The sequence below is a fragment of the Cygnus atratus genome, chromosome 3 (genome assembly GCF_013377495.2).
Source record: "Cygnus atratus isolate AKBS03 ecotype Queensland, Australia chromosome 3, CAtr_DNAZoo_HiC_assembly, whole genome shotgun sequence".
Classification (NCBI taxonomy): Eukaryota; Metazoa; Chordata; class Aves; order Anseriformes; family Anatidae; genus Cygnus; species Cygnus atratus.
In genome coordinates, this window is record NC_066364.1 from 21,965,503 (window position 1) to 21,989,079 (window position 23,577).

Consider the following 23,577-nt stretch of genomic DNA (forward strand, 5'->3'; position numbering starts at 1 on the left):
CCCATGGGCCTTCAATTTCTGTTTTGAATGTAGACAAATGCATTTCTGAGCACCAAACATTTCTGTCATTTCACTCCACAGGCATAAGAGCCCATGGAGATCACACATTATAAGCATACTTTTTAATAGCTTTAGGTACAGTGACTGCTACTGCTTTCCATAACATTTTGATTTTAATATAAAATATGTAACAAAAAAGATAAATGAGTTTTGAGATCTATTTTATCTTCATTGGTTGTTTTGGCTAATTAAGTTCAACAGATATACACTCCAATGACTGATTATTTTTACCTTGACATGAGTATTAGTGAGGATCAAAGATTTTCAACAGGAAAAAAATGGATATGAGCTAGATAGCTGTACAAAACTTAGGAATACAAGAGTGTCGCTTACAGTTTCCAGGACTGAAAAACCTGTGAATGCTAGTTAAGGAAAACTAATTCCTACAATAACACCAAAAGACAGGCAAGAGCATAGCAGTCACCATCACTGAAGTTCTGGAGCACAATGCTACGTGTCCCTGATTAATATTCCTCCCTCAGCTATTCAACAGCCTGTGAAGCAGCAAGCAATCAAGGTAAACATACCACAAGGTACAGTGAATGAGTCAGCACTGAAAAAGAAAATAGCATGTTGTTCTAAAAATGGCTTCAGCCCACTCCTGTCTTCCTAGTGCATTTAAGTACTAGCGTCATCCGTTACAGCAGTGGCACTGCTAAGCATGTGGGTAATAATGTCAGCTGTGTACTCTACAGAATGAAAGAAAAGCACAAGAGTTGGTCTCCTAAAAAAAAAAGAAAAAAAAAAAAAAAGAAGCAGTTTCAACAAGGTTTTTTGCTGGTTTAAGTTGTGCCTACATGGAGAAGAGTTTGGAGGAAAACTAATGGAGTAATTGGCATTAAACCCTCAGATGCATTTCTCCAGGAACTCTTCTGGGGAGAGGACATAGTCCCACGAACTAGACTTTTGCCCCAGAGAGGCATGCAGCTGATCTGCACTCTCAGCCTGGTTTGCAAGGATGGATTTGAGCCCAATGCACCTTTCTCAGCACTTCATCTTTGTGAAACTAGGTTATATCTGTTAGCTTGACATAACACCCATATACGAACTACAGAAACAGCATCCCATACTCCACCAGGCAGTGCTAGCAGAGTTCTGATACTAGTGTCCAAGCCACTTTCACCTGCGCTACCTACACGATGATTTATGACCAGCCTCCACTCCCAAATTAACTGGGTTGCCTCCACAACAGGAAAAGCATGTATAGATTACAGGGCAGTCTGCATCCTAAGTCAGCATGGCAATGTGCTGAACTGCTTTCACTTCTGCAGCCCATTACAGTCCCACAAGGATGCCTCAGCTAGCCCTGTGCCCTCCCAAAGCCCCCAAAAGAATATGTGCCAGAGAGGGCTGTGTAGCCCGGACACTAAGGGCAGGGATGGCACGGCTCATGCCCTGTGGCAGTGTTTGTGTCCACCTGCAACAGCTGGTGCAGCACCTGGGCCATTCTGCACAGGTCAGTAAGGGTCTCATCTTCCCATGCAGTGCACTGAGCTCATCTATTCATAGCTGCTCCCTCTATGCATCGTATCTCTGAAACATTGCACTTAGGTTTTTAACAATATTAAATAAAAGATTTTTACATAAAGCTGATGCTTGCCTGGATTTACAGAATGCTGAAGGTTTTGTATTTCACAAAGATCAGAATACTTCATCAGTACACCTTCCAAGGGGAAATAAATAAATAAATAAATGAATAATAGTGTAAATTCTGACCAAACTGTTGTCTCACATTACTGGTGCCTTGAATTACTGCAGTAACCAGTGATATCAGCAGTGCACTTGCCTCCATGTCCCTTTCTAGAAAGCTCATATTGGCTTAAATAAATTGCTGAAGTTTCTTTTTCCAAAGAGGAGTAGGAAGATCTCAGAGTTAGTATTTTCTTAAAGCAGCCAAAATAAGTCCCTATTACAGTAGAAACATCAAACCTAGGAGTAGAAAAGGGAGGCCATGATCTCACTGCCCTTTAATCAGGGGGAATTGTCCTCCTTTAAAATGTTAGTACTGTGTGTTGCCAAATTGTTTTTCAACATTAACCTCAGCAAAGCTGAAGGCTGACCTTTGCAGTTGTTACTCAAAGGTGTCCTTGGGTCTGAAGAAATTTTCAGCTAGAGGTAACTTAATATTTTATACACCTGGGCCAGTCACATCTGTCAAACGAGACTGCCAGGATTGCAGGCTTGGGGCTGTAATGACCGCACACTCTCCTATGTAGCTGGAGTGCTGCCTTGGGAACACCTGGCTCCTCTCCTGAGCAGCCAATGCCATTTTTCCTGCAAGAAGGTGACTGTAGAAAAATGGTGAAGTAGTCATTGATCATTTGATTATTTTTTTATTATTATTATTTTTTGTCCATCTTACGGTGTTGTACTTAAAGGTTGTGGGTTTTTACACAGAGTTGCTTGACTGTTTAAATGGCTGAATGTCTACATGGACAAGGTCCCTGGTACTTCTGGCAGGGGAACTGATCTTTTCAAAAGTGTACAGATAATTAAGCATTACATAGTAGCTAGACAAGACAAAACTACCCATTTCACTTTGTAAGCTAAATAATTGGAGTCATTTGGAGCTTACCGTTCAAAACAATCACTTAATAGAGAAAAAAAATGGATAAAAAGCAAATATATATTTTGTATAGTCTTTAATATTATTCTAAAGACATTTAAAGACTGTTTTTTCACTATTAGCCTTATAATAAATAGAGAAAGAAGTGGCATCATTTCTTGCTTAGATTATAGAAGTCACTGTTAACTACAGGTCTTCTTTTAGGTCAGGCCCGGGGATGCTGGCTTTTAAGCTCTTCTTGCATGTCTAGCTTTATAGTTGGTCTACAATGTGGGAGTCCTCACTATATCTGTCATCTCTGTGTTTTTGGAGACGCTGTGTGTTTTAAGTATGTGGGGAGCACCTCTCCTTTCCTTCCTTTAAGGTCTTTTTTGTCTCTCACTCCACACTTCAGTGACCATAAATGGTCTTTGGGGCCTTGCCTGTGGGTAACGAAAAGGTAACAACTCTGAATTTCCCTTTGCATTTACACTTTTAAAAGCAAAGATGTTTCCCAAGGAACCTATAGGTGGTTTTGGCTGATACTTCATGCGGTGTAGAGACTCTGCATTGAATAGACTGATCATGATGCTTTATCTTCTTATTTCTGAATGTGACAAGGAAAGGATATAGCAGGAGGAGGATGAACCTCATGCACTCTGGAAGTCTTGTCTCCCCAAATTCATCGGTCATAAAAAACAGACTGTATGCTGCAAACGCACTTAGGTCAATTGGATTTTTCTAGAGTGAATGTTCTTCAAGAAGAAATTGACTGTATTGCTCATTAAAGCCCCAGAATTCTTCTTTCTCATCAATGCATGTGTAGCCAAATCTACTGTGTGGGTTTCCAAGTCAGCAGAAAATCAGGCCTATCTGTTTTCCCAAAGCCCATTAGCTGCAGTGGAAGTTCTTTATGGCTGCATGTGAGGGCCCTTCCAGGACTTTGGTTTAAACAGTAGCTAAGAGGTAGCTTCCCAACAATAAACTTCTGTTTTTCTCACTTCTTCTGTCTTGGATTAATAGGGAAGATACAACAGAAATCCCACAAATTAGGTTTTATCATGTATTAAAGTCTTCCACCCTGTATGCATTTTTTTCCCCATGCACATCAACTCAGTTTGGACTCCACGCAGTCCAGAAAAAGGGAAGAGACAGAATTTCACATGACAGAAGAAATGCCCTGCAGCTCTTCACGGAAGGTTAGTTTCCACTCAGGTTTTCTTTAGCTCTGCTTAATGTCTGATTAAATTGCAGCAACAAAATAGAAGACCTTTTCCTTCCTCTTCCTGGAGCCTGTGATCTTAGAAGCACATGGAGAGCAAATAATATGTAACCAGCTCATAATTCTGCAGCACCATATTTTTGTTTATTACTTAGCTGAAATACTTTATCATTCCTATACCCTCACGAATACTCATGGTTGTGAGTTTATTAATTGCCATAAACTCAACTTAGAGCTTTCTCTTTTTCTGTAATTTTTATTCACTGTGCTGTGCAGATAGCTGAGCTCCACCCACTCTGCAAATGTATTATGGCTAGCTCAGTCTACTTTTTTCAAAAATATCCATCAGGAAAACTTGTAGTTAGCTTCAGTTGCTGACACTGTAGTCCCCTGGAACTTCTCTACTGCCTTGCTAGCAGGCATATGCCTGGCTCCCCTTCACCTGCAGTGAGTGAGGAGCTTCATTCCAGTTTAGTTATGTAGTACTTTGATGCTTGGTTTTGCTGGTTTTAGCAGGATTTGCATTGTAGCTCAATTAATTCAATTCATAGAGAAAGATGTGAAGGAAAAGGCAGCAATAACTGGCCCAACAAGGCAAAGAGACAGGAAAACAAACTCTGGATGCATGACTATGGCAAATTAATTGCCAGCAATGCTGTATTTTGTGGAAGCATGAGAAGTTCCAAGTTTCAGTCTTTGGTGCTTCTGTGGCTTCTGCATTTTTAAAATATTCGCTACCTTAGACTACATCCATACTAGCAAACTGAATAGTGTAAGGAAAGATTCCTTGGCACTGCAACCTGATCTTCTATACTGTTGTGTTGCTCAACCTGTCTTGGGCACTGTTTTGATCCAAGCCAGCCACTATTTCCTTAAACAGATCCTTGGTACAGTTCAGGACTTACCGCAGGACAGGGACCATTCCTGGTAGTCGCGCTTCTTTGGAGGCAGATTACACAATAGTGTGGATGTGGGATATTACAGCCCTGTTGGCCTCCAGGCTACAAGCGGGTCTTCATTTACTAATGAACACACAACCCTAAAGTAATCATCACACCATTTTTATCCTTCTCGGTCTCTCTAGTACTGATGATTCTGCAGCACCACAGCAAGTTGTAGCAAATCACTGGTTCAGCTGAAAATGTTCTTTACTTATCTTTATTATTGTTGTTAGGGTTATTTTCCAGCCAGCACTCTAAGTCACTACAGTTATTAGGGTTGCTGGGAAAGCTGAATATTGTTTAAGGAAAACCTGCCCCACTTTTGTTGATGGTAGTGTATTTTTAAAGCGGCTTAGGCTGACCATGAAGCAGCATCCCAAGACACTTACCAAAGGAAATACATGGTTGTCCAGAACCTAGGTTTCTTGGTTGAATCCCTACAATTTTTGTATCTTGTATTGACAGGCTGTATCTACATTCTCATTTAAGCACAAGCCAAGCCCTCCCTTCAGTCCAAGCTTATCTCACGTATGCTCTCAGTGAGCCCCAGGCTTAGCAAGGAAAAATCACTTATAGTGGGGACAAGCCCACCACTGACATCTGACTGCACCTTGCTTCACCATCTCAGCATGGTGGGGAGTCCAGTGGGTCCCAGAGGGACCCAACAACAGAGCATAGGTTTTGCAGGTGGCTGAACAGCTGGGCTCTTTGTGGGTAGTACAAGCACAGGTGGACATTTGCCCCACATTCCTCCAAACAATATAACATTGCCAGACAGTCCTCACAACACTGTTTACAGCTTTCAACCATCCTTGGATTACGATTCGCAGAGAAATATTTAGGAAACATAGTGTTGGTTCATTTTTTTCTAGTTCATCACTGTTGAGATAAGTATTATTTTAATGAAAAGAACACTTCTGTAGAAAATACAAAAGTGGTGATTAAACAACCCTGAGTGCACTGGACTTAAGCCTTCTCACCAGGAATCATTTAGTGGAACCTTTCTTGGGACTACACATGAAAAAATAAAATCAGCCAGTAAAGAATGCTGGTACTGCTTTGCCTATTTGAACAGCTTCCAGCTGGAGTATTGTACTTGCAGTTTGTGATCTGCATGGGTATCCATCCATTCCCACATCCCAGATTCCTGAATTCATGCTGTTGTTTTCAACCATTGTAAAGCGTATGTTGTTTGGTATCTACGTGATATTCTTCCTCTTCCTGTGGTACTGTGGCAATTCATATCAAAGTCTGGAGAGATTTGCTGGCAAGACAAAGACGTCTCTTGCCTTCTCAGATTAGCTCTTGCTTTGATGGTTGGTGTTGACTAACCTGTGGGGAATGCTGAAAGAACTTATCGTGCATCTGAGTTGTCAAGGAGTTCAGGGAGTAGGGGATGACATGTGAAAATTAAAGCTAATTAAGAGAATTGGCGTTGTTATTGGTGAGGAGGAGTCCCTGACATATTTTGTAGAGATTTTTGAATGGGTTCATTGTATAATTCATAGTTTGAACAATGAATCAGTACATTAAAAAAAAAAAAAAGGAAAACTAGGAAAACTAGATAAAATTGTGCACAGAGAAAGGTGTTGAGATGAAACAAGGCTTTATTTTTAGACAGCATGCTCTTCCATCCTGTAAAAAGCCAATAGGTTTTAACATCCACAGCCAGTAAATAATGGAATGCCATTAATGTTATTAACTTCAGAAGAAAATTATAGTACATTGGTCAGCATTGCCTCTTCAGCAAAATTTTTGAAAACATGGGAGATCCAGCTCCTAACTCCCATTATAATATCAAGGAAACTTTCTACCATGCTTAAACCATGTCTGCCTTGCAAGATCGTCATCTATTTTCACCTATTTACAGCTGTGCCTACAGGCTGTTCTAAGCTACTCAAAGAAGACCTGATTTAAGAGAAAATCTCCTACCTATATTTCAGATTTGGTTCTTCTTTTTTTGGGTCACCTTCTTGACCAGGCAGAGAAAGCAAAAAATATAACTATGTATCTACCATGTAGGGTTTCAAGTCTTATCCTTCTTATCATTTATAGTCTGATTTCACGCACAGACAGCTTCTGCTTCTGTGAAATTTATATTGCTAAAATAAGATTTAGGTCAAAATGAATATTTTGGTGCATTTTACATCTGCATGCTAATTAAATTTCACAGGACTCCTCTGAGGAAGGTAATCCTCATTTTAACCTTTTAGAATGAGAAATACGAAGAAGTGATAACTCCCTCAGCTGAAACCATATATCTACAAGTGTTTCATTTTAGTTAGTAAAATGATATGCCATATTTTAAGCAGATCAGCAGTTTAGTGGTGGAACACCTTTAAAACTCATGGATTTGGGAGCAAATGCCACTGAAGTGGGTGGAACAACAGAAGCAGATCTATTTTGAAATGTCAGTGGCAGTTGCTGGTTTGACTTCTTTAGCTAAATCCTAAATTGAAAACTCAAATTAAAAATAGTCAGATTCCAGATGAATGAATAATTCATTGATTCTTCCAGTTTTGACATCAGTATTTTTTAGATACAAAGTTGGATATTCACACTGCTAACAGGAGTGCATGAATGGGAGCCTGGATTGCCTGTATCAGATTAGATATAAGGAAAGACTTCCCTACCATGAGCATGGTCAAACACTGGAACAAGTTGCCTGCAGAAGTTTTGGAGTCTCCATTCTCAGAGACATTCAAAACCCAGCTGGACGTGGTCCTGGGTAACATGATGTATCTGACCCTGCCTTGAGCTGGAGGCTGGATTAGAGACCTCTGAGGTCTCTTCCAGTCTCAGCAATTCCATGATTACAAGATTTTTCCAGATACTTGGTAAATTCATCCTTGTTTTCCACAGAAACATGCTTCTGCTTACATATGCAGAATTTGTGCAATTTCAGAATCAGGAGACAGATCTACTGCGGAATTCCAATCCGTTGTCCAAAGCCAGGCTTTCTTCTGCCCTCTTCTTCTGACAGGTCTAATATATGCAAAACCAACATGAAGGACTTCTGACAAAACACAAGGGTAGTGGCTTTTCTTCTCTTAGAGGGAAATATGAGAAATCATAGTCTAGAATCTCACAGTTAAGCAATGAATTGAGTTTCTTCCTGAGCATGCATCAGTTCAAACCTACATCTTCCCAATTCTCCAGAGAGCATTCAGAGCAGAAGATTATAAGGCAGTCTAGAGTGAGCACTTATTTCTTTGTTATGATTCTCCACAGCTTTTATCTAAAGACCCTTGCACATAAAATTCATGTGAGTGTTTAGCCCAGGGACTATAACTAAGCTCCCTTTTACTAGGCAAGAGCCTGGATCATGAGGCTGCAACACACCCTTTCTTGTATACAAAGTCTTCTTCTAAGCAGCCCTCCCCAGGCAATCTGTGAGCATTTCATGAAAAGGGGATGGTTTACAAACAGAGGTGAAGAGCATGCCAGTTTATCTATCAGCCCTAAGTCTTCTACTTCCTAAGCACTCCGGCCATTATTAATTAAGGAAATAGTTTGGTTTCTTTTGGATGCTATTTTGAAGGAGCTAACTCTCCTAGATACCTTTTATGGCAAATTTAGGCTCCTAGCTAAGGTTCTGGAGTTCACTCCCAGGATCAGCTGCATAAAACATAGTGAGGTAAGTTAACTACCAGGTGCTGTAATATCACTGGCCCTAGGTAACTAACCAAAAATATCACAGTGAATCAGCAGCAGAACAATTAAGAAGTCCTACATTTCCCAAACCTCCTTGTGCTCCTCACAGCAACAGTGCATAAAATTTATGAAAGAGACTCATCATTTCCACAGTAGTTATAACCAAATCAGCAGCCGGTGACAAAATTAAATGAAAAGATCTAGACCTTGTCAGCTCGTTGTTCTTACAAAAGGAAATTCATATGGTAATATGCAGTCTAACTCCTCTGTGGATAAAAACTGCATATACAAGGATCCACGTTAACATCCAGAACAGGAGGAAGGCTTTTTAGACATTATAAATATCAGCACTCATTGCTATATGCAAGTAGATAATTAGGGTAATTATTCCCAATTAGCAGCTACAAACCCTGCAGATGGGAATTTCAGGGACTGGTAACTATTGTAAGAAAGTATTTCTGCAAGCTGCAAAGCACTTTTCATGTTTTGAAAAATATACATGTAATGACCCTCGCACTCACCGTAAAACACTTTTGTTAACACTTCAATATAAAGAAAAAACTTTCCCACACTATTATAACACTTCAGCTTTTCTTTAAAGCTATGCTGGGCTCTGAAATGGCCTGGATTTTTCCAAGTATTAAACCAATCGTTTAAAGTGAATGACGAACCAGTGCTGGCCAAACTAGGACTCAAATTTTGCTTCTGTTCTCAGACCATGAGGAAAAACAATGTCAAGGGCCTTTTCATTGGCTTCTGAAGACAGCAGAAGGACTCCAGATGTTTTCATAGGCTCTATATGAACCCTGAAAGAATGTGTTGTGAAACTTCCTTGCCAGGCTCCAGAACCATTACCCCTGTGTTCATTGGGTTCTGCTCCTTTGAATGGCTCAAGGGTAAAAAGTATACATATTTTAATTGTAAATAATGTTTCTTTCTCAATCATAAAGGCTTCTGTGATAGTCAACCAGTTAGACAGTCAACTCTGGTTGGAAAAGAATTCTTGGTGCATTTGTGCGTACAGTGAGTACATCACAAGCACAAATGGAGTAAGGATTTTTCAGTTCTTAGGTTTCTTCTGAATTCATTTAAGTTATGAATTCAGAAAGTTAAAGAAGTGTAATCAACAAAAACAGGCACATAATTGTAAGATTTGTTCTCATAAAGCTCTATCACAGTAAAGAAACTTATTTTTTAAACACTGTAATGTGAAAAATCATTCATCCCTATCTTTTAAAATAAGATTTCAATGTCAAGCAGCAAATAATCTATGTTTATTCATTTAAATCCAATCCTTATCTAGTTATTTGAATGTGGAATTTCAGACAAAAACGTTGAGAAACTAATCATTTTTTGCATGAGTAACTAAAAAGTTGCTGATCTGTCTTTTTAAACTTTCTATTTAAATATCTTTGAGCTAAAATGAAAGAGAAAAATTTCAAGCCAAAATAATTATTCTATTTAAAAATTATGTGTTTTTTTTTTAAAAGAAAGTATTGAGATTAAACATAATAATTCAGCTTTAATACAGAAAATTGCACAGTATAGCTCACTGATCTAGATGTCCATAAAAACTTTTCCAGCATTGGGATCTTGGTTTTAACTTTGTTGATACTGAGGTAGTAAAGAAGAATTAGAAGCGAGAGCATGTTTGTATGATATCAATTAATTTTTCTTAATATAGTACTCTAATTCAGATTTTTACAGTTACCAGTATTGCTGGTTATGAACAACAAAGCTTAATAAAATATATTTATTTTCTATATTTGAGGAGTCTAGCTACTACAACAATTGTTACATGTAAATATCTCTTAGGTCTCCCAGAATCCCCAAAATCCTTCCTCTGACATGAATTTCATATATATTAGGTTTTAGAATAACAGTTAGGATGATGTATCATATTTACAGGCTTCAAGTTTGGGAAAATTTCTCATGTTTCCCTTCCAATCACCATCCAAAGCTGAATATTTAAGGTTTGCTTCCTTGCATGATCTACACTGTATTTCATTTAAATACATGCTCCATCTTGTTATTTCATATAAGAATATAACTCATAATATTTGTGTGATGTTTCTCTCCAACTGATCTTTTCTGATCTTTGTGATCTGTTTCATCTCAACTAATCTGACAGTATCTTCAGTCCCTCTTCTCTCCTGAGCTTGTTTCTTTAATATCTCTATCTTTACTTGTTCACCCTCTTTAAAAATTTCATTTTTCCCTTTGAGTCCCTTTTTGGGACTCAAACCACCAGTTCTGTTCATGTGGTGTGTGGCTAATTCATGTATCTTGAAAGGGCTGTAAGGATGACAGGGAGATCATGTTAGTTCTTTAAATCTGATTTCCAGTCCTGCTGAAATCAATGGGAACATTTACTTTAGCTCCACAGTGAACTCTCTCTGTAGGTCTCCAACTTATTTGACTTGAAAATCTTTATTTGGCATCCTGCTCTGCAGAAACTCCTAATGTATGTTTAACTTGAAGATCTGATTTGTCATATTGGTAAATGATGCCATTGTACGGTGTAATATATATGAAGTCATTATTCTGATAAAGTATTTGATGCTGCCAAGTGCATCAACCCTGGTCTACCAAAGTGTTCGGTTGCATCCTTCTTTTTAACCATGAGTCATTATAATGGATTTGAGTGAGTTGCTTGTATCGTTTAGGTTAAGTAAATGCTTAAATTACTGGATTAGGACCAGAGGAGTCAGCATCTTGAAAGATTAAACAAAAAGCAAAGACTATGCAATATTGACAGAGACAGACTTGCTGAGTTTATCCATAACTCTTTAAACAAGGCTAATTTCACTGGGGATTGGAAATTCTACTCCTGTTCAATTTGTTGCCACTACAGACATATATACACCCACCAGATATGGATTATCTGACCACCAGGTTTACTATTTGAAAAACCACCTCAACTGTATGAAAGCAGCCTCAGCCTCAGCTTCAATGTATTAATAATTAACAGACTACATTCCTGATATGTCACAGTCTCTATGAAGTATTTCGCAGTTGCTAAATAAGAACTAAATAAGAAAAAAGACAGATTGCCACATTTGCCTTTTTTTTTCCAGAAGTTTGCCCTAAATCACAGTCCTGAACATTTATGCAAAAATCATGGCTTAGCTCAATTTAAATGCTTCATCCTGAAAATCTGACAAAGCCCCATATTAGGAAAGTGGACAAAATACTATAAAGTGTTCAGCTTTCAGTTTTATGTCTGAGACATGTGATCAATCTAATGTTTATCGGATGAAAATCTGCGTGCAAACTTTTAAGAGGTTAAAATTTCCTGCATTTTATAGCATGTGTACAAATAGATATTGTGGCTGAGCTTACAAACAATGACTTGCTTGTCTCCTAGGTCCTAACATTTATAGATTGAACATTTCCCATCTTGAAATTGGACTTAAGTACCAAATCTCCTGTGGGCCTTAGAATTTCTTTCTAGGTGATTTATTTCTGAAGAATAAAAAATTCACAATTTGTCAGTGTAAAATGAAAAATTGAAAGCATATTTAAATATATGAAAAAATGCACATTTTGCCTGTGTGTTTGGTGATCTCTATTAGGTACCTCAGGATGAATGGGGAGGATACCCTGCCAGTGGGAAAGATGAAGAGATACCCTGCAGAAGAATGAGAAGTGGAAGCTATATTAAGGCCATGGGAGATGAAGAAAGTGGAGACTCTGATACTAGCCCCAAGACATCACCAAAATTAGCAGTTCGACCCGAGTCATTATTAAAATCCATTGGACAAAGACCACTGGGAGATCATCAAAAGTGAGTTTTATTATACCATGTTATAAACCTTTCTGAAAATTGCTATGACTTAGGCCATTTTTCTTTGTGTCTTATTGGCAGTGGTCAGTATCCATGAGAGAAGATAGTAGATAGAAAGCTAACTATGTCTTACTTGATTTTAAATTAACTTAATTAGTGGTTTAATTCTCTTGATTAGTGGATGAAAAACTGCTGTCTTCCTCCATTCATGTAACAAACATGCTACCTAAGAAAGAGTTTATTATGTCTACTAAAGGAAATATATCCATCTTTACATTAAATCTTTAGAATTCTGAATATTCTTTAGCAGGATTATTTTATTCTAATTCTTTGTTATTTTATGGCTTTCTCTGAAATAGAAACTACACTATTCTATAATAACTATAATAACAAACGGATAATTGTAGATATACTTGGCATCTTATGTCCTATTTATCCATACAGTACTTTCAATGTGTATCAGCTATACTGTATCATATGCATTTGACACATTGGGCGGGGGGGTGATTCTTTTTTTTTTTTTTTTTGCATTCATTCTACCTGCAATATGACCTATTAAATAACTAATGCAAATTTTAAGACTATGGGAAAATGTGTAGTTTTATATGTTTTCCAATAGATCTTTGTTTTTCTCTTTTCAATCTTTCAATATATCATTTTTGTAAGTAAGCTGTAAGTGTACTTCAGAAGACAATTTAAAGGTAGTAGCCACATTTCAAATCTGCTTCTATTAATGTGATTGGGTGTTTCTCACAACTTAGAAAATTGATCTTTTTGCCTGGAAGAAATACATAAAATGAAGAAATTAAGAGTGAAACCTTTGATTGTTGTTTATTGTTCTGTTGATAATACCATGCATAGTATACCATAGTGACTCATCCTTTCATAAAATAAAATGAAACGAAACAGAATCCTCAGGCAAAAAATCCCCCTGGCTTAATTAAATTGAATTATTTAGCTTGCAATCTAGAAGAAAAGTACCAACTTTCACTGCGGAAGAGAACACTTAGTAACTATATTGTTTTGTGTAGCTTGCTTATGCAACTCTGTAGGCTCCATTCAGATGCATAAAGAAAGACATTTGTACTGTGAGATGGTGTAAGATTTCTGAGACATCACGAAACAAGACTGCTCTTGATAAAATCCAGTCAGGATACCACCTCAAAAGGTGCCAGAGGCCTGCATTGAGGCAACTGAACCAAATTCTGAATCTGAAGGATTTGCTGAAATATTAGTTCCAAAGATGAAGCGTGGCCTATACCATGAGTACTGCTGTCAGACCTTTACCAGGCTGATTTCCAAAGATCAGAAGACGAGCTTTTAAAGGCAGCTGTTGGAATCAATACTGAAATCTGTGATACCTTCAGTCATTGTATCTGGGTTGAATTTGGTGTTTGAGGCACACTGGACGTATTGACTGGTTCAGTCAGGGTTTATGAAAGTCTCTGGGAATCAAAGAGGATGGTTTATTTTCAGTTTGTGAGTATATGCCAGTGGGACAGCAGAGGTCTTCCAGTATGAGGAGCCCACATTTTTCAGCAATGGCAAAGGCATATTTCGTGAATACATTGGTCCTCAGTTTTCTAAGTGGCTGTGAAAGCTGTGGGTCCTGCAAAAGGGCAGATGTCCCTGTGGGATAAGGGAGAGTGATCTAATGTCTACAGCCTGCTAAGAGTGATCCTTCTGAAGGCAATGGGGAAAAAAGAGGTAGTCAACTTTCTCAGACTCTCACATATCAACCAGGTGTATTTCTGCTAGTAAATTAAAGAGTGCCAGAGCAGAGGTCTGAGCACAGAAACCTGACCACATAGGCTGACTGGGTTTTGGTGTGGTCCCTTGGCAGAGTTGTCATCTGGGCCTCTGGGCACTGTCCCAACCACTGCCTGGGCAATGCCTGGCTAGTGGTGTAGGCCAGGGATCATTCGCAGAAGGCAGTTTGGATGCAGCCAGCCTGTTTTGGAGAGAGCATGATTAAGAGCATGGTCATGGCTGGACAACACCAGCTGGCTTCGAGGACAGGCACTGGCACTGGTTGATGTATTTAACAGATGTGGCCACTGAGTCAGAGGAGAATAGCAAGTACCCCACCAGTTAGATCCCAAAGTGTCAGGGAACACTAGTGTTATCTAGTGACTAATGTGAAAGCCAAGCATCCATCTAATCTTAGCTTTGTGTTCTTGGGTCTGCCTTACTGTGTGCTTTCCAAGCATTGACAAAATAATTCTTGTGTTGCTTTAGAGTTGACACGTGTGTATCAGTGATACTGCATGGTGATATTGGTTATCATGTCAACAGGTCTAACTTTCAGAGTTGATAAGGCAACAGGATCTGCTAGATTGGTGGGTGGGCAGATGGTTTGTCAGCGAGCAGGTGGATTATGGAATCCAGCTCCAGAAGAACTGGAGACACGGGTGTGCTGTCAGGGATGGAGGCATTTGGGAGACTGTACACAATCTCAGAAGATGGTTCATTCAGAAACCTTGCTAGCTAGCACCACATCCATGAGCTTTTTCACTAGGAACACAAGCTAAAAGCTTTGCTCAGACACAGTTCAAACTTTCCAAGTTTTTATTTAAACCAAATAAAATATTTTCCTATTCCATTCCTTGTTTTGGGCTATGGAAGGGCCCTCCTCCAGGCTAAGGTAGGTAAAAGCACAAACTTTTCAGTGAGCAGCAGGTCTTGGTACCTACCCTACACCCACAAAGCCCAAGAACAGATTCAGGCTGGGTCTCAAGACATACATATTTTAAAAAGTAATGTTTGAAAATGAAAGTGTTTTTTTTTTTCTTTTCTTTTTTTTTTTCCGATCCATTAAATTCTGAAGGCAGAGGTCAATGTCAAATGGCGTGCCTTCTGTCATTTTTCCATGTTACAAATATATCACTCAAAATATAGTTGATTAAAAACCCAGTGCATTGCTGATGTGGTGTAGTGGGGTTGACAGCTGTGCCTGTTCCTGGTCTCAAAATATTTAATGGCATATTTACCACTAACTGCAGTAGGAAAAGGACACTTGTTGTGATGCTGTTATATACTACTAGGGGATCTGTGGAGAATTTATCGTAAACACTGCACTAGTAATAACTGAGCATCCAGCCTGTTGCTGACATATCTTTAAATCCTCAAACTGAGGGACAGTAGCTTGAATCTGCCAGCCTGCCATAGACATTTTTTCAAGTGAACTTCAGACAAAAATGTGACAACTATTCTGGTTCTTGTATGTCTGCCTTGCAAAAGTCTGCAAATTCCAGAAGCCCTTAACATTACGCAGCTCTTTGGGCAAGCAGACAGACAGAAAATTTCTTGTCTCACAGAAATACAAAGCGCTGATGCTAAACCCGGGTTTTCACCACAAGCCATCTCCTTCCAGTCCTTCTGTGTCTCACTGTGGTTACCTGTTAAGTCTGGCAGATTGCTATAAAGGGTATATCAAGGGGTGATGGTTATGGAGCCTTCCTCCCTCCTCCCACACAGCTCAGTAATCCGCCTTGCATGCTGAGTGCCCTTTGTACTGCTGATCATGCTGCCGAGCGAGAAGCCAAGATTTTGAACAGCATTCCTGCATGTATAGCAGGACTGAAGAGCATTTCTGGCATGTATTATGAGAAATTACATAATTCGAGATGTCAGCTGCGTTAGCTGGTTTTTAGCTTGTTTACTAGGGTGGAGGGAGCTAATGCACAGAAATAAAATGGGGCTTTTAGTCTCTAAGTCCTTTGCTTGGGTGGACAGGATAGCTCAGAACCAGGGTCTGACAGAGCATCAGCAAACCTGTAATAAGAATACTGACAGTTTCAGTGGTATAAAAAGATGCATTTGCTGCAATAGGTGGGCTTCATAAGAATGTGCGTAGTTTTCTGTCACTATCCTGAACAGGATAAAATGGAAACTAGAAAAGTTTTCACTTAACCTTCAACAGAACTTTGATATACATGCATGGTTCTCATCCGAGCTTTATCAGGTATCTTTTCAAGGAATTTTCACTGATTTAATTTCTGCTTCTAGTTTGACAAAAGTGAGCCCCTATTTTTTTGGTTCATGTTGCTCGAAGATTTAGCAAATTGAACATTAAAAAATCATAAAAAATAAAAATGCATATTTGTATGAGTAAATAATTTTGTTTAACAACATACAAATAGGTAAATGTGATTTAACAGAAGCATTAAAATTCTGAGATCTTGTCTTTCAGAACTCTTGGAAAGGAGAATATTTCCCATGTAAAGTGGGAATTAAAAAGAAATCCAGGGCCTGCCCACCGGTGTTTTATGCAGGTGGTAGTTGCAGGGCATGTACTCAAACACTGCCATCTGATCTCCACCTCTGTCACACTGTTAGCAAAGCCAGCGTGATCCCTGGCCCACTTGCAGTCTAGGCCACCTGGCTCTCTGCTAGGTAGAACCCAGGCACGTTTCAGGGACTAACCGTGTTGGATCCAGCCACCCTCTCTACTGGATAAGAAACTTAAACCACACAGGTAAGTTAGCCGAAGGGGCAGAGAATGGAGCTAGGCTGTTTCTGAGCAAAAATATAGTCTAAGTGACTCAAATTTTGCCAGAATTTTCAAAAATTAAATGCATCTGGATATCTATAGATTACTCACTGAAGATAAATGCATTTCAACTCTTTCTTTGTGAATATTGTTTCAAAAGAATAAGTAGTATGTCACACTATTTGCTGCTATAACATCAAGTCAAAGGCCAGTGTAATATATTATTATTACGAAATTGCATTTGAGTGAAATATAATACAATAAGGCTTGCTGTGCTGGAGACAAGACACATACTTGAATCTGCTTCCTTTCCAACTTTTCCCTTTCTTGGAATAGTGCCAGCAGTCCCATTTATCGTGGAAATTATCTAGACTCACAGTTATCACGGGGAAAAATATTAAACTTTTTGTTTGTTTGTTTGTTGGTTGTTTTGTTTGTTTTTTGTTTGTTTGTTTTGTTAGGTTTTTTGTTTGTTTGTTTTATGATTAGGCATACAAAATCTTTTGGATGTCAATTTTGGTATCCTGTGAACAAATACAGGTGTTTTAGAGGTGAAATGCAAGCCTTTTTGTTCCATTGTTTTTTGCTGTGCTGGGATGCTACTGGGGATGGAGTTAAACTGTGATGGTAGGTAGTTTGCAGAAAATAGCTTGTAGAAGGTACAACATACCCATGTTGCTAGGTATTTTCATTTATAATAAAGGTCAAAACAGATGAGCAGTTAATAGAAATGGTAGCTGAAACAAAGGGAATATCCTAAACAAATTTTGAAGAGAGACTGACCTACGTGATTTGTAACCTAGTAAATGTCATTTTCCTGTATTTGTGACTAAAACAAGCAAATCTGAGAGACAGAAACATCAGACACACTGAGATCTGGAAAGGAAAGCTGAAAAGAAAACAAGAATTTTGGTCTATGTGATTGAAAAAAAAAAAACTGTGACTGAAGGAAATGTTCCAGTTATTTGATGCTTCTAATATTCAGGAAAAGAGGACTTAATATACTGATTATGTAAATGAACAGGATAGCACTGTAGAAATAGCAAGTTCCATTTTCAGTATCTCCTTTTTGAAGTGTTGTGAAAGACTCTGAAAACTGTCTAACCATTTAGTCAAAAGGGATAACAATAGCATTTAGCCCAAAGTTAACATGCTCTATTTGAAGATCATACTGGTATCACTCATGCAAATGAATAATTGTGCTGTGCTGAAGTTTTCCATTATGCTCTGAAGTGACTCATGGGAAACTGGATGCTGCATACATAAAGATGAAATAGATTAAACTACAATAAAATAAAAACAGTGACAGCAATGTGTACTTTTGTTTCCTGATCCTCTAATGGCAGACATTATTGTGGCAGCTGGTAGTCCTGACACCTTAAGATGATGGGTGAGCAGACAGAAAGGCATGTAAACAGATAGGTACTATAAAGATGTAGTGTTTCAGTGAGGAAGGAAATCTGCCATAGCACAAATTATTTGGTAGACAACCACGGTACAATATCAGTGGTGCTTTATTTTCTCTTGGCTATATTCTCCGTCTATTCTCCTCTGCAATCTTTTGGTCATTTATGGAAGTGAGTGTCTCATAAATCACGTTTATGGAGAAATCACGCTTACAGAGAAAGCAGCATTGTTCCACTCAAATGTATCGGATGTTATTAAAGTTCACAGCACACTGGAAGACTACTATGCATGTCTACATTTCAGCCACTTCACAGTCAAATACCTCAATGCAAAACAACTTTATTCAGTAATTAAAAAAAAAAAGCTGATATGCCTAAATCTAACCTGAAATGGTTGACCCACAAGTGTTCAAGGGGCTCAAGGTTAAACCAAATTAAAGCAGTGATCTGAGTTAAAAAAAAAAAAAACACTTTCCCTGCCCTTCCCTTTCTCAGAGTGAGAGATTGCATCTCTCTGTGGTCATAATGATTTATGCTGACTTAAAGAATATCTGGACTATGACCCAAGGCAGGTCCATATGTTCTGTTCTGTAGACTCTATTTTGGCAACAAAAATATTGTCAAAGTAAAGAGAAAGGGGGTTAAACTGCAACAAGATCTGACAGCGCTTATCTGCCAGAGCCCTTGGCTCAGCAGGAAACATGGAACACCTCTAGGACATGTGGGAAATCTCTGTTTAAAAAGAAATATAAAAGTCATAGCACTTGTAACCATTTGTGCTAACTACAGCACACATACAATGCAAGAAAGTGAAAGCAAAAGAAGTTTGGAAGCTCTGCATTAGACCAAGCCTCTGTCCTTTCATCTCTCTTTGCCCATGACAGTGCCAATGCCATGCCCTCCAGTGATGGACAGCTTTGTGAGGGTTTCTCCTAGAGAAATATCGTTTGGTAGGTGCACAGAGAGGAGTCTTGATATTGCAGGCTGTGGATAAGTATGCACATGTGGAGAAGTTGGGGTGCTGCAAAAATCTTCACAGATTGAAAGTTTTAGCACAGCTTCCTTGCTAGAAAAACATCATATTTCTATGGCATTCATTGCTGCAAACCACTGCTACAAGCCTCTTTCTTTTAATTTTTAAAGGTAAACTTCAATTTACCCTTAAATCCTCTTCTGCATTTTAAAGTAGGAATGGCTTAGAAGCTGTTCCTGAGGTATGTTTTGAAAAGAAGAGATGAGAAAAATCACCAGAAAAGTAATCCTCATCTTTTATATGCTTTTTATTTATCTTTGTGTTTTTCCTCAATCTTCTGACTCTAAAAAGCCTCATTACACACTTCATTAGCAGCTTTCTGAGGCCCTGTAGTGTAGTAGCATCTACTCAGAGTCTCTGAGGGGTGAAATTGGAGATTTACTGAGGAGAGTTTGAGGCCTAATTACAAAGCCTTATCAACTAATAATGCAATCAGTGGGCCACTGGCACAGCGATAGTGTTCTCTGCCACAGTCAATAAGATCTGGGTTAGATTAGTCCACAGGGTTAAGAGGGAATGCTGATGAAGGGCAACTAGTCATCTGGCTACCTAGGAGGCATCTTTTATGGGGTCAGAAGAAGGTCCCTACCCTTTCTTCCTCTGCAGAATAATAGGAAATTCTCTTAAGCAGTGTAAGACACCTTGTTCTCTTAGAAGTAGCACAGTTGCCTTTCACCAGTGTCTGCTTGAAACCCAGGGAGTAATTGAACCAGATCTCCTGCCTTATTGTAGCGGATACCAGCTTTATGTTGTAGGGCTGAAACCTATTACCCTGGATTAGGGACAGAAAGGGGATTCGAAGGGTCTGAACAAAGTGCTGAGTATTCTCAAGAATAAATCAGGCTTTTGTCAGAAGGATGCAATTATGTGATGGATTGTGATGAAAATACAGTAAGATTCGGGTCAGTCTCACAAGCATAAGTACTCAGACCCAAAAGAAAATATGTTTCTGGTTTTTCATTTTGTTTTGTTTTTATAGGAGGGTGCTTATCTATTCCTGCTTCCAACAAATATGTTACTTTTATTTTCATTTGTAAAAAATGATTCAAGAACAGCTTTTTTCATTTGTATAGTTTTTAGTAAAAATAAATTATAAAGTGTGTGTGTAGAAACACTTCAGGTAAGGATTTAAAAAATAAGGTTCTTTTTGTTAAAAAGCAGAAATTGTATATATTTCCATTTCTCCCAATTCTACGTTTTTGTTTGTTGTTTTGTTTTGTTTTGTTTTGTTTCAGAAATTATGTAGTCTTATTAATATCCTAAACATCAGCATGAGAAAGTCACTTATTTGCTTAAGGCCTATTGGCTTCAATGGACTTACATGTGTGCTTAACTTAAGCTCATGCTCAGATGCTTTACTGAGTCCTGATAGTCTGTAGTTGGCATTTGTTTTGCTTAGTTATGATTTCATGCATGTGTACACGTGTACAAAAAGCAAATAAAAAATAAACAAAGTGAAATAGCTTCCTGAAAAACAAAAAAAAAAAATCATGAATATTTCATTCCATAACGGGATTTAGGAACACACATCCAACGTTTAAGTTCTGCTTACATCCTCAGACCCCTTTCCTGAACTGCTACATGATGCTTTAAACGCCTTTAAGTTTTCATTGTAGCATCTGCCTGAGTTTTGTTGTTGCTGACCAGTTTGCTGCCTAATCCCTAGGGCAAGCTCAAAATAGGATGCTGGGACAAGACTTGTAGGATTAGGTATACGTGCACATCTGTCACCTCTTATAAACAATAGCTTTGAGTTTAGATTTCCACATCAGACTTTTTTTATTACATCCACATGTTGCGAGTTTTGGAGTACAGGTTTGATCGAGTCCACATCCTCTGAATCTTTGCAAAGAGTGAGAAAACTTTTTAATTGTACTGAATGATTTCCTCTCATTCTGTTCTGGTTCATATTGTACAGAATCCCTAAATACTTACTGGGTTCTCTCCTTCCAGTGATTAGTGGACATTTCATAAGGAGGGAAACAGCAGTCTCCACCTCTTTCCTACCATGTTCTTGTAATAAATCAAATGTTCGATATCTTTCAGACACCTTTTTAAAAAAGGCTGTGGGTCAATGATGAAATATATAGGCCTCTTAAAAATTTAATTTGGCCCAAATTCTCATATCTATCACTGATCAAAAAGGAGGCTGTTGTATGGCAGAGATTAGAAAAGAAATTCTGCACTAAATTCTCCAGATTTATGTGTATTTTCAATTTTTCAAAGAACCAGCCTAACTGTGCTATTCCAAAGGGAGAATCAGACTTAATGTCTATACTCCAAGTTCTCCAATGGACTGCATACAGGCACATCTGTGCCCTCATGCAGAGCTCTATTGACTTCAGCAGGGATCCACAGAGACACAGTATGACTCACAGCTGCTATACAATGGCACTGCTAGCTAAGCTTAATCATTAGATTCTGGTCGATGAGTTATTTCATGTACCTACAAAGACATAGTTAAGATAGATCCGGGTAGAGAAATGAATATCCATTGAAATGCAAATCTCTTGATAAAATAGGTTTTGATAACTTATGTTACCTTGCTAATCCTAATGCACCTGCCTTTTCAGTGCCCAAGATGAATTCTTTTTACAAATTTTATCTTTTTGTCCCAGAATGATACTTCTGAATTGAAGGTACTGATTTAAACAGAGGTGATTGTACCTTCTTTAATGTTCCCATTCATTCTTAGATTTTTTGACAAATGCAGGAATAATCATGCAAATATAAAGATGTGATACTAGAATATTACAATTCCAGAAATTAATTCAACAGAAAATGGATTTTCTTTATATCCAATGCTCTCTTAATAAACGTGATGATAAGTCCTTTCAGAGTGAGAAAGCGACTTTCTTGCTGCAACTTTTAGAGACCCTGGAAGATGTTAATTCACCTTTGGTACCTCCTTGACACAGGGTTAACTGGTAGCTGAATATTTGGCAGAAAATAGGTGTTCTGGGGAGTGATCACTATTTTGAATGTATGTGAGCATATCAAATAGTGGTCGTGGCAAGTTTACCACATTTGCTGCATTGTTGACATCATGTTCATACTATTGTAAAAAAAAGTTATTAGGTTTATGACAAAGTATACGATACCAATCACTCATTAGAAAATAATATACAGGCAAACAAAACACAAGAAATAGGGTGACAGAGATCTCTTTCTAATTGGTCTGCTTTCACTGTCAAGTACTGCTACCCAGGAATCTGAAATTGTTGGGAGAAGTTGGGGAGTTTGTTAATTTGCTTGGACTCTGGCATAGCTATGAGGTGTAAGACCACATCAGCCACTAAATCAGGAATTTCAGGGTGTCCTAAAACGTAAAACATGTTGTTTTACTATTATATGTGCCTTTTAACCAAATAACCAAAATATGCGTCTTCTGCAGAACATCCAGTTGTTATGTAAGTCACAGCACAGCACTGTGTGCTGTAATTCCAGTTTACAGTAATGTTAGTCATAGAGTGATGACACAGGCTTCAGGAAACAAGCCGCAAACTGTCCTGGGTGTTCATCAGCATCTGAACTCAGTGATGACAAAGCATAGGCTCAGCACTACACAAAATGACAAAGTGAGTTCTGCAAAGTACTGTGGTAAAGACCACAGAGGGAATGCCTGAAATCCCCCAGCACTACATGCTGAAGTTGTTCAGCTGCTGTTCAGCTGCTTCAGACGCATGCGGTGTGTATTTGTAGCATTATTGACAAGAACAAGTTCCTTGAGCAATGGATAATGATATTTGAAGGCAACTTTCTGTAACTTTTGAATGAATAACATTTTGATTCTGGATCGTGGTTATAGCACAATCATAATTTTTACTATGGATTGAGACATTTATCCTAGAGGATTAATTTGAGTGTATATCTTAGAAATAAAAACTAATCATTTCTTTTTATCAGGAAAGAGTTCAAAGTAGTAATTGAATGGATGTGAAATTGCTTTTACAGCCTAATATGTGTAACATTTATTTTGCTACAGTCCTTTGAATAAATTTCCCTCCTCTGATAAGTGAAAAATTATTTAACTATCAGGTAATGTCCAAACTCATTCATCAAAACTCAGATGTTTAACAGTACCATGGTATATTGGGCTTCTTCCTTTAATACATTATTTCTGTAGAAATTGTTGGTTGTATTTAATGATAGCAATACCTCAGAAGGAACCCATATCTCCATAATGAAATGCTATGTTGTTAAGCATTGCTTAGCAAAGGAGCCAGTTTAATTAATTTCTAAGCAGTTTATAAAATAATTATTTATTTATAATTTAATTCTATTGACTTTTTCTTTTCTTAATGTAGCCCATGTTTTAATGAAGAAACCTCAAATACCTCTTTCACAAACTGCTTCTGAACTCAGAATCCAACATTTTGCCACCTGATGACAAGCTGAGGGTCCAGAAGCGACTCATCTAACTATTTTGAAAAGTAC

At 38.2% G+C, this 23,577-nt stretch overlaps 1 protein-coding gene across 1 annotated transcript in view; it reads left to right on the forward strand.

Moving 5' to 3' along the window:
• Positions 1-23,577, forward strand: part of DLGAP2 (DLG associated protein 2) — a 459,232-nt gene that overhangs the window by 377,941 nt on the left and 57,714 nt on the right. Inside the window, exon 7 of the mRNA XM_035542981.2 lies at positions 11,998-12,209. Coding sequence (XP_035398874.1) covers positions 11,998-12,209 — 212 coding nt within the window. The remainder of the gene's footprint in view (positions 1-11,997; positions 12,210-23,577) is intronic.